Source organism: Mesoplodon bidens (assembly GCF_964165515.1).
Source record: "Mesoplodon bidens genome assembly, chromosome: 11".
In the NCBI taxonomy this organism is placed as follows: Eukaryota; Metazoa; Chordata; class Mammalia; order Artiodactyla; family Ziphiidae; genus Mesoplodon; species Mesoplodon bidens.
Genome location: NC_138167.1, coordinates 55,000,457 through 55,012,732, shown reverse-complemented (window position 1 = coordinate 55,012,732; position 12,276 = coordinate 55,000,457). Strand labels below are relative to the sequence as shown.

General features: G+C 36.4%; 1 protein-coding gene across 3 annotated transcripts in view; it reads left to right on the top strand.

Moving 5' to 3' along the window:
• The window catches only part of CNTN1 (contactin 1), a gene marked incomplete at both ends in the record, with an annotated part of 158,992 nt that overhangs the window by 63,226 nt on the left and 83,490 nt on the right, over positions 1-12,276 (top strand). Inside the window, one exon of one of the 3 annotated variants that reach the window (XM_081248141.1) lies at positions 10,683-11,021. The exons of the other annotated variants lie outside the window; for them this stretch is intronic. Within the exon in view, the coding sequence (XP_081104267.1) occupies positions 10,683-10,762 (80 nt within the window). Of the gene's footprint in view, positions 1-10,682; positions 11,022-12,276 lie in introns of those variants that run through there. 3 annotated transcript variants of the gene reach the window in all.

The following is a 12,276-nucleotide window of genomic DNA, read 5'->3' as shown; positions in this document are numbered from 1 at the left end:
ATAGTGATGCAAAAAAACAGTCACTCACTCACACATTGCTGGTGAAAATGTAGAATTGTACAGCCACCCTGGAAAAGAGTATGGCTGTTTCTAAACATGTGCTTACTACAGGACCCAGTAGTTACACTCTTGGACATTATCTCAAAGACATTAATACCTATGTCCACATAAAATATATATACACAAATGTTCATAGCTGTTTTATTCATGATAGCCCAATACTGGAAACAAATGCCCTTATACAGGTGAGTGGTTAAACAAACTGTGGTATATTAATACCATGGACTATTACTTAGCAGTAAGAGAAGAATGATCCACTGATGTGTGCAATTTGGATATATCTCAAGGGAATTAATGCTGAGTGAAAGAAAGCCAACCTCAAAAGGTTACATACTGTATGATTCCATTTATTTAGCATTCTTGAAATGAAATTATAGAGATGGAGAGCAGATTAATGGTGGCTTAGGGAGACTAGAGGAAGAGGAGTAACTGTAGCCATGAAGGGTACAACAGGGGATCCTCATGATGAAATTGTTCTGTATTTTAACTGTGGTCATGGTCCCAGAAGTCTACGCATGTGATAAAACTAAAAGTTTCTTAGAACTAAACAAACACATAAACACACAAATGAATGAATGTAAAACTAGCAAAATCTGTACTATAAAGTTGATGGATTATGTCGATGTCAATTTTCTGGTTCTGTTATTGTATTTAGTTATACAGAAAGTTATGGTGAGTAAATGAGTGAAGGATATGCAGGACCTTCCTGTATTAATTTTCAGAGTTACATGTGAATCTATAATTATCTCCAAAAAAAGTTTAAGAAAAAAATCACTGGACATAAAATACACTGAAAATATAAATAAAATATGTACATATGGGCTCTTTTTTTCAAAAAATAGTATAATATTACTTGAAGGCAAAGAGTATGGCACATCAAGAGGTAATGTTTGAACAAGTGGTGGCCACCAAACTGCCTTCTAAGGAAGTGGATCCAGGCCTGGAAAGGACCTAGTGGGGTTGCAGCTTTGGGACCAGGGTTGAATTACTGAAGGCAGTAGAAGAGAGTGTGTGTTCTACTTCTTTCCCCAGAATCCTCCTTCAGTCCTTTTTCCCTATGAATTTCTGTCTCCCCTTTAAATAAATACTGGATATATTTTTAAAGAATGTCATTACAGAGGGCATCAAATTACAGCATTCCAGACTGACCAAGTGTTTAAACCTGGCCTGGGCTGGCAAATCTGTATTTTTAATAATGCCCCATGAAGCTTGTGATAAGTGGTCTTTAAATGGTTTTTGGAAATTACTGTTCTAGGGAATTCTTGGAAAATAGTTTGAAAGTCCTATTATTTTGTTTATGGAATTGGTAAATTACATTAGAAATGTGTTTCAAAAAGATGGTAAGGTCCCCTTTTCCTCCAGTTCATCCTGTTCAAACCAAATAGAAGTCAATCAACAGACAATTGAAAAACTGTTATGAATATTTGGCTAAAAGTCAGGGAAGGGAGCTCTGACTTAAGGACAGGAGTGGCATGGAAACGGAGGAAGGCAGTCCAGGTGGTGAGAAAAAGAGTTAACTCTTTTTTCCCTTACCCTCATATCATTTTAGCACAGCTACACTTAAGCCCTAAGTCACACCAAATAAGATAGCTTCAAAAACTCTAAAGTTAATCAAGAACCACTCAATCTATGTATCAACAGTAAGTTAAAAAAAAACCAAACCAAACAAAATATGATGAAATATTTCCCAGCTAGGGCACTGATATAAAAATGAAGATAACTTTACAAGAGATTGTAATGCCATTTCTTGGTATTATGGCATTTCAAGTAATTTATAGAAGAGTTTACTAAATTTTTTTTATATCAGAGCATATATTGACATCAATTTAAATTATTATTGTATTAGTGAAAGAGGTAATTTCAGAATAAAACTTTAAAACAGATGCACAACTACCCAGCAGCAGTAATAAAAGTCACAAGGTAATTGGGGGATCCAGACTTCAAGGTGACCCTCAGTGATCCTTGCTTTCTGATAAACCAGCCCCTGTGTAATCCCTCTAACACTTAGGGTTGGTGTATGTGCCAGCAGAAGTGACAGCGTTGAACATTGTCATAAATCACATTGCTGCTTCTGCTTTGGTTTTTGGCATTCTCATTTTGGAGGAAACCAGCTGCCATGTCATGAGGATATTTATTTAGAACTCAAACAGCTACAAATTGCTTAATATCTAAAAGATCTTTACAGTTTAAAACTATTTTTAGTTAAAAAAAAACAGCTATTAGACTTCAAATGTTTTTAGGCTTCTTATGTAAAAATCCAAATCAAGAGGATCGATACAAATTTCCTTTTTGTTGTTGTTATTGTAATAAATGGTGTACTTAATAGGTCCCACAAAAGTGTATTTTGGGTTGTTTCATCAAGTAACTTTTGGTGCATATCAACAGCCCTGTATGAATGTTTTTAGCAAAAGACGTTTCTGGAGGACTTAGTGCTTTTCAGTTTTAAAAAAAGTGTCATTTAGAAGGAAAGGTGTTTCAGGATTTATCTGACAGCACTTGTGGGAACATTTATGTAGCTTGCCGAATCTAAATTCTCTTTTATGAGTGCACTTTTGGACAACATTCAAAAATGGACCATAAAATTAAGCCACAAAAACAAGAAATGAGGCTTTGACGTCTGTTTTTTACTACTTTCCATGGCATTTCTGCTGTATTATAAATATCCTTGGCAATGCTACCAACTGTTAGGAGGACCTTCCTGACACCTGGCTGAACATAATGTTTGTCACTAAAATTGCCAAAACAGAAAATGCAATCATGATTATACTTTTCACATCTGCCCCTTCTTTTACATGTTATATACCATATTAAACAAAATTTCTTAATACAAGGCTGAGATTTAAGAACAAACAAAAGAAAAAAACTTCCACTCTATGAAACTTTTAGTCTGATTCTCACTAACCTGTGCTATGTGAAATTTCGAAACATGTAGGAAAAAGTGTAACTAAAGGTCCAGTTGATAATACAAAACTGTGTAAATCATTGCATCCCCAAATTGTTTGTATTGTTTATATTTTTATATTAGAAGCTTATATTCATAGCTGTATGTAGATTTTCATTTAGATTAGAATATTGTGTGCGTGCATGTGTGTACGTAAGAATGCCAAAATGTGTGTGTGTGTTTCTAATGCCAAAATACAGTTGCAGAATGGAAATGGATATGTTAGATGTCATCTTTATTTGATGTAATCCCCTGAAGTTTCTATTATTTGGCCTAATGACATGGTTACCAGATTCTTTCTTTTTTTTTCTTTTCTTTATTAGTTTCTGCTTTATAACAAAGTGAATCAGTCATACATATACATCTGTTCCCACATCCCTTCCCTCATGCATCTCCCTCCCTCCCACCCTCCCCATCCCACCCCTCCAGGTGGTCACAAAGCACCGAGCTGATCTCCCTGTGCTCTGTGGCTGCTTCCCACTATCTATCTACCTTACGTTTGGTAGGGTATATATGTCCATGCCTCTCTTTCATTTTGTCACAGCTTACCCTTCCCCCTCCCCATCTTAAGGAGGTCATTTTGGTTGATGACTAACCCACTTTTAAATCCTGTGTTGGCTAAGTTAAGGTAATATAGCAAATAAATAACCTGCTGGAAGCTGTCAATATATTTTTTAGTCTGAATAATACTGCTGTATTTTAAACAATCATAATGGTTGGCCAATGGTCTTTTCTACAGAAAATGCTCTTGAGTATTTGTTACTCCCAGATATTCTATGTTAGCAGAGTTCATATCCAGAGCACACCTCTCTTCGCTATCCAGGCAAACAATTTTGAACCATTTACTTGGATATGTTGTTCCAGATTAATTAGTATTCTTTCTTTAAAAATATGAAGTAAACATTTTCTTTGTCTCAGATAAAAATGTTCTAACAGTCTTATTATTGGAAAATGATGCACCAGTTACATCTTTTTTCCTTCCAACTTCTTCAGAGTAGCTACATGAAATATCTGCATTTATGTTAAAATTGGAATATACAATTTTAAATCTAGAATTAACCCTGGAGGTCATCTAGAAAATTTCCATCCCTTTATACTACAAAATTTAGACTTCAAGGGAAAGAGACTTGTCTTGTATTACCCATCTATTTCATGACAATCATTTTGGAACCTAGGCTTCTTCCAGACAGTAAGAATGAATAAAATTTATAGTTAATTTCTAAAACTTCCGTAGTTAGTGCTTTAAAATTTTAATACTTTAATATTCTAAAACTTTCAATAGTTAATTTGGATAGTACCCAAACGATTACCAAGTCTGTTCTAGAATTGCTGCTACTAAATGGTGAAAGTTACTGACTGCATTTCTGCTCTTCTTGCTTTCCCATCCATTGTCCAGCACATGCTAATAAATAGTAGTTGAGTTTTTAAAACATTGTGGGAAAAATAAAGCCAAAGACATTTATTTAAAAAGGTTAAACTACCACCTGTTGGATTATTTAGCATTCTATTTGTATGGTTAACTCAGGGACCCTGGCTATTGTGAAAGCAAAAGGAGGGTGAGTCTGCCGTCATGTTAAAAGTTAGTAGAACACTTGGTGCTAAATCAGGATTTAGATTTCTGCGGTATTGGCATAAATATTTACCCAGTGTTCAGGAATTCCTATATTCTGGGCTTCCCTGGTGGCGCAGTGGTTGAGAGTCCACCTGCCGATGCACGGGACACGGGTTTGTACCCCGGTCTGGGAAGATCCCACATGCCGCGGAGCGGCTGGGCCCCGTGAGCCATGGCCGTTGAGCCTGCGCGTCTGGAGCCTGTGCTCCACAACGGGAGAGGCCACAACAGTGAGAGGCCCGCATACTGCAAAAAAAAAAAAAAAAAAAAGAATTCCTATATTCAAGTTATTATTAATAACCAAATGTGGATTTATGTTCAAAATTATTATTTAAGCATGGCATGCCTAAATTAATTCAGAAGGACTTTTAAATTAATTAGTTTAACCACTATAAAATTAGGAAGAACAGATTAAAAAGTTGCACGTGGTGTGCACACAAAGCCAGACAGACACTCAAGTACACACACAGCTTACCACCTCTACCCGCCTCACACACACATGCATATGTGAAGACATCCAGAAAAGAGATTCACTTATACAGGCAGAAAGATGTGTCCAGATCATCAGAGTCAAATCAAAGAGAATAGTTGAGGTAGCTTTTCAAGTATTTCGGTCAGAAAAACACACATTTACCTCAGATACTTGGATAATTGCCTCTGCTTTCCACTTGCTTTGGCCAAGAAAGTTTGCCACAGAGACAGACTAAAGATTCCATCTCGTCAGTCCTTGCAGGACTAAGACAGGAAAATGGCCCTCACTGCCCACATTGGCTGGAGCAACGACTGACAGGGCGCCATTCGGAGGCATCCTGACCCCACTTGGCACTAAACCACAACCATACATCTATTAATAGTGAAGCCTGCCCAGAAATTAAGCTTTCTCATTTCCATTGAGAATCAACAAATTCAAAAGCTGCTAAGGGCCAGTTCTCCATAACTGTTGTAAGCTAAAGCTGAAATAATGAGCTGAAAGGTGTATCTGTTTATAATAAATACAGAATTTACCAGGTAGCCTGATTGTTTCAAAGCTAGAACTTACAAGTAGTTCTATTTGATAAAAGCTCTAGTAAAAGTAGCATCTTTTCCAATTACTACTAAAGTTTTGAAGTACATCAATAATTTGAAATTGTATTTTTCAAAGTCAGTTCAATGTAAATTGACATAAATTCAAGGAAGTGTTCAAATATATCAACAAACTATGTAGTTCATTCAGAATGAGTCATGATATTTTAAGCTTTAAGATGGATCTTGAAAGTGATTTAGTTTAACCCTTCATTTTACAAATTCAAAAATTGAAACATAACAGTGTGAGGGTTTTAAACTGGTAGACGACACTGTGAAGGATGCACTGATATAAATTTAGATTACTTTTCTTTTTCCTCACTGGAGTACAGTGAGAGAAGTTTCCTTGTAGGATTTCTTCTCTTCTTCAGTTAATTGCTCCTGACTCTCTTTGTCTCATAATCAAACTGGTCAGCCTTTGGCAAACTGGAATTTATTCTTTGCTACACAGTCAGCCTGTATCCATGATTCCCTTAAAAAATAATCAGTAAACTTGCTTCTCCTCACTCTGATTCCAGGAGAGAAAGCAGGAAAGATTTACAGAACTTAATAGTCTGGCAGGCTTTTAGACACTCCACCTCACTGGCCCATCATGGGCTTTATACATCAGTGTCTACTTACCAGACAGTAATGTCAAATTCAGCTGACAATTACATCAAATTACAAGCACTACAGATAACCAGTGATATCCAAAAGTCTTTATGGACATGAATAAATGGCAATTAGTTCATATTTTAAAAAATAATTTTAAATTATTCTGGCAAAATATTATATGTTTCCAACTCTAATCTTTATCCTGTGAAAAGACATATATTATGAATATAAAATTAAAAAATAAAGATATGTAATTATATAAGTTAATGTATAATATATGCTATAATTATATAGTATATTTTATAACAAAATACAAACTACATATATTTATTATATTATGTTAGGATACATAATATTTATTAAAGTCTTATTTTTATTTATTTATTTAATTTATTTTTTGGCTGCTTGGGTCTTTGTTGCTGTGCATGGGCTTTCTCTAGTTGCGACAAGCAGGGGCTACTCTTCTTGTGGTGCTCAGGCTTCCCATTGCGGTGGTTTCTCTTGTTGCAGAGCATGGGCTCTAGGCACACAGGCTTCAGTAGTTGTGGCATGCAGGCTCAGTAGTTGTGGCTCGTGGGCTCTAGAGCACAGACTCAGTAGTGGCACACAGACTTAGTTGCTCTGCAGCATGTGGGATCCTCCCAGATCAGGGATCCAACCCATGTCCCCTGCATTTGTGGGCAGATTCTTATCCACTGCACCACCAGGGAAGTCCCTAAAGGCTAATTTTAACAGCACTATTTTAAGAGATGGATATGATCATTATCCCCATTTTACACATAAGGAAATTGAGTACCAGTGAGGCTAAGTTACTTGCCCAAGATCATTTAGCTACTAAGTGAAAGGACAAGATTTGAAAATAAGCAGTCTGGCTTCACATATAACACCCAGTTCATTGCTGTAACATAATATAATCAAACACTAATTCAGATATATTCAATGAGATAAAATAATCAATGTGGAAAAATTAAAATGTAGGCCTTTTTCTTTTTTGGTAAAAAATGTTTATTCTATAGAAAAGTTACTGATGCAGATTTTGCAATTTTATTTTTGCCCATAATATATCTACGACTGGTCTAATAAAAAGGGAAAGCTATAATAATTAAAATTCTTTTTCATGTAGTCAATGTCATACAATTATAATTACAACAGCAAAAACAATAAATCATAGTAGATGGTTTTAAGCTTGATTTTATCATGTGTTCTTTGGCCTTAAAAATAGTACATTCAAAATTTTTAAGTGTTTTAGATTAGAATGTATGTGTCTACAGGACTTTCATATAAATTTTATCATGTCATCCTAACACAACTGCTATGTGGTAGTCATGCAAGTACTGGTAATCCATTCATAGGCAAAGGAAGTTTAAAACAGAAGAAGAAAAAGGAAATGAAAATATTCCTCAGAGTTCACATGATCAAGCCAGAACTTGGCCAGTTATCAGTGTTTCGAATTCACTGCATAACTTACTTTTTCTCACTTCTCTTTAGTGTTTAACTTCCCAAATATAAAAATCAGATCATTGTACATGTACAATCACATTGTACATCTATTTCACGTTGGTATATGGTTTGTTTGTTAAATTGTCCACCCAAATACTTTGAAGCATTGATAATTCAAAGTTAATTCAGAAAGTAAAATTTTAAGTTATTTGAAATTAGAATTTCATAATGTCTTCTATTTTTGGTTCATTTTATTTAAAAAAAGAAGAGAAAATGCTTTAGCTTAATTATTGAAAAAATAACCAACAGAAGACTCAATGGTATAAAATCCCTTTTAAGCATAACTATTTTTTTTGGTGTGATTTTTGTAAAGTCTGCCATTTCAAGTCTCAGGAATGTTCAATTATTTCCTCATGGTGCCTTTTGCAGACTGGCTTCCTGCCACCACCATCTATCTCCTTCCCACCAGCCAACCTCACCAGCCCAGGCCCTGGGAATTTGATTGGGTCACAGAATTTCTTACACCTAAGTAAATGAAAATGAAGGAAACTCAGAAAACTTTTACCCTCCAAACCTGTAGTCAGTTTAACAAGCTGTAGAGAGGAGATTTTAGTCCTTTTAAATTCCTATCACATAGGTCCTCAAACTACCATCATCACTGGGATAAATAGAGACATACTCAAAGGGAAAGGGAGAAATGTAAAAGGGTACTACAAGCAACTATGGAATCTCCATTGGTATCCTACAAATCCAGCTATTTCATAGTTTGCACCTTCCCTATTTCCTCTTCAGAGGTGACTACAGGATCCGGCCCTTGTGTGACAGAACCCCGTCTCCCATCCATTGTCTAAATTTGGCTTAGGACATCTCATTAGATCAACACAGCGGGGAGCTCCCAATCTTCTCTCTGCCACAGCACCTTTCCATTATAATGTTTAACTGCCCAGTACACTCATGAGTGAATGCAGATTGTGGAATAAGTCAAAAAAAATAAATAAATCCCTTTTTTTTTTCCAAACAATTAAAACAACATTTTAATTTCTAATTGCCCAATGCTTGGCATGGTCACTCTGTTGACATGGGATGAGGGGAGGGACTTGGTTGTGGCCCACATGCATTTCCCAGGGCACTGCTGGAATACCAACTCCCTTATCTGAAAGTGCATTGGGATGAAAGTGAACAGTGAACAAGAGCTAGCATAATTAAAAGGATAACCCTGAATCCACTTCATTTTTACACAAAAAAATAATGTACAAACTTATGAATTTTCAATATTTGTAGTAGCAAATAACTTGTGACCCACTAGAAGGTAGTGATCCCTTGTGTGTCACTGAACAGTCTGGGCTCTGTCACACTGAGGAATATACTTCTGAGCATTATCTCACTACAGTCTTAGTGGCTCTCAACAGCTAGTGCTTGAGCACCCCCCCCCCCCCCCCCCGCTGCACATCCCTGAGAATTTCTCTGGGGCAAAGGACTGTCCCTGTTTGGAACACACCAGGTACTTCTGATGTTTGTGGTTTAAACAAGTTGGAGGACCACTGCTTGATATGTTCCTGCAGAGGTTGGAAGCCTCTGTTACTAATTCAAGAAATGGCACTCCAATGTTTAACAGTTTGGGGAGGCTCCCTGTGTGACTGTTCACATCCCCCTCTCTCCACAAAACTACCAAAACTTCATTTAAAAGGGAGAAAAGAAAAGAATATATTTAAAATTAGCAATTTCAGTTCTCATCAAAAGACTTGGAAATCTCTTACATTTGAAAGACAAATGTAAGAGACAAATGTGTTTTGTGACCTTTGTTACCATTTATCATAGGACTAAATTTGCAATAAGCAGTCAGCAGTTTTCCTAGATACTATTTCTCCTACTTAAATAACTATAACCAGGGGGACACTAGTAGTTATAAAGTGGTCTAATTATAATAATCAAACTATCCCTAGTTATGGTTAGGGAACCATAACCATAGGGAGGATGATCATCTTGTTAATACCATATTTCTATAATAATATAGTTATACTAATATATGCATATAGTCATTAAAAGATCCGCATGGGGCTTCCCTGGTGGCGCAGTGGTTGGGAGTCCGCCTGCCGATGCAGGGGACACGGGTTCATGCCCCGGTCCGGGAGGATCCCACATGCCGCGGAGCGGCTGGGCCCGTGAGCCATGGCCGCTGAGCCTGAGCATCCGGAGCCTGTGCTCCGCAACGGGAGAGGCCACAACAGTGAGAGGCCCGCGTACCGGAAAAAAAAAAAAAAAGATCCGCATAGCACAATGGAAAATGTATGGCTTTTGGCATTAGGCAAACATAGATTAGAAACGCACTTCACCTGCTGAATAACCTGTGGTCTTAGGCCAGTCAGTTAATCATCATAAGCCTCAGAGTCCATATTTATGAAAGAATAATAACAACTCCAGTTCACACGTTGCCCATGATGACTTTCTATAAACTTTTACTTCCCTCCCTTTTGCTATTAACATCTATATAGACATAAACAATAAATATAATAATAATCAAGACACAGGTTCCCATGACTTCCAGCCCCAACCTCTGATTAAATTTCACAAATCGCTGCTTAAATTTATCCTCAGGATTTTTTTCTTACTTAGAAGCCTTGAAGGCATGAGCATATGTTTGGGTAGGTAGACTTGTACTATGTGGAGTGGAATTACAAAGGCTCTAGGAATTTGAGGTTTTTTTAAATGGGAGGAAGGGATCCAGTTACAACTCTTGTTCCTTACAAAGCCAGTCAACTATTTCTGAGGGAAACAGGTTTGATTGGGCCAAAGCTTGTCACTTCAGCCTTCTCCTTTTTGGACTCCCATCTACAGTGTTTAGAAGATGTTTCTCTTTGTTCATTATTTCAACTTACCCATTAAGGATACTAGGCAAATTCCTGAAGTATATGGCTTCCTGCTCCTAAATGGGCATCCACACTTGCCCTTCAGCCTTGATCTTTCCTCTTGCAGGTAAAAACAGAAAAGATGGAGAGAAAAACATGGCGGATCCTTTTCTCCCCGTCTGTGCAAGCCTGCCTCCAACCTGGTGATCGTTGACACTCACTCTTTGTGGGAAAACCTTTTTTTTTTTTAACATATTATACTAGATTTTACTAATTAACTCAATCTTTTAGCTTCTGCAGTTCCCCCTGCCAAAATCTAGTTCTTAGGGGATTTTTTTCCCTTTTGAACATCTAAAGCAGAATGATATTTAAAAATATAATTGTATAGCTTTATTAATATCTGAAAAATGCCTATTGAACTAACCCAGTACATCATATAATGGCCAAGTAAAATTTTCATGTTTTCATGTCCTGTTTTTCTTTGAACTTACATATCTCAGAAATTAGCTCATTATCTGAAAAAAAAATGAAGAACTGGTGAATTATAATACAGGAGTGTTGCCACTGAATGGACTGTTTGATTTACCCAAGCAGGTAATGAACACTGTTGTTGTCAAATTCACTAATGAGTCATCTTAATTAGGATGTAAGCTAAGGGACATTATTCCAGTGGCCTTTTGTATCCTGGTGCCATATATATTTTTTGGCAAGAAAAGATGAAAAGCAGCAATAAACAACTGAAGACTGCCCATGGCTCTGTAAGGTTTTTGGAACAATTCCTGGGACTGGGAAGTGAAATTGGTCAGCATGTGGAGAAAACTGTCATCTCAGTAGCAAGATTTAAGTGAAGATGACTAAGCCATTAACAGCACGTATGCATATTTAATTCTGTTAACTCCTAGCATCAGCCTTCTTGGATCTTTTGTTTTGAGAGGAAGGTCAAGACTTTTGGGAAGGACATGAACAGAAATGGCAGATTAAAATTGAAGTGTATATAATTCTTTCTGGAACTGCTTAAATTTCATTATTTGAAAATATTTTCATTTCTGCCCTTTGGTCATAGAGGCAAGCTTAAACTTCTTATTTCTTCATAAGAAATAATTTGCTCTTCTTAAACAGGTTTATGGTTAAGTGCGGGATATTATATGAACTTCTCATTTAGTAACTCTAGAATTCCCGTCTGTGGTTGGAAGAACTCTTAGGAAAGCTTTGAGAGATATGTAATGACCCCTAAATATGTATGTAATTAAAAATAATTGATTAGTCATCGTAAAGGAATACATGTCTCTGGCTCAAAATGTTACTTATTTCCACAATTTTTCATTTTCTAGTGTTAATTATTCTCACAGAAGGAAGCATCTTAGGATTTAGACTGGAGATCTAGGGCAACTGTCATTTTAATAAGATATTTTAAAATAATTCGAGATTGTCATGTATCCATAAATGTTGCCATGGAGGTGTACATGAACCAGCTTTGTGGTCCATAGTCCATCACTGAAAGTATACCACCAAGATCAGATAGGAATATAGTTTGGGAAAGACAGAATAAAAATTAGAAAGGAAACCACATGACAAGTATGACAAGTGGCAGGAAAAGGGGAATATTTTTGTTTAGATAAACTGCATCAATATCAACTAGAATTACATAGATTCATTTAGCTCCTTTATCCTCATTCTAATTTCTAATAGGGATCTATGTTCATTTTTGACAATGTAAGAGG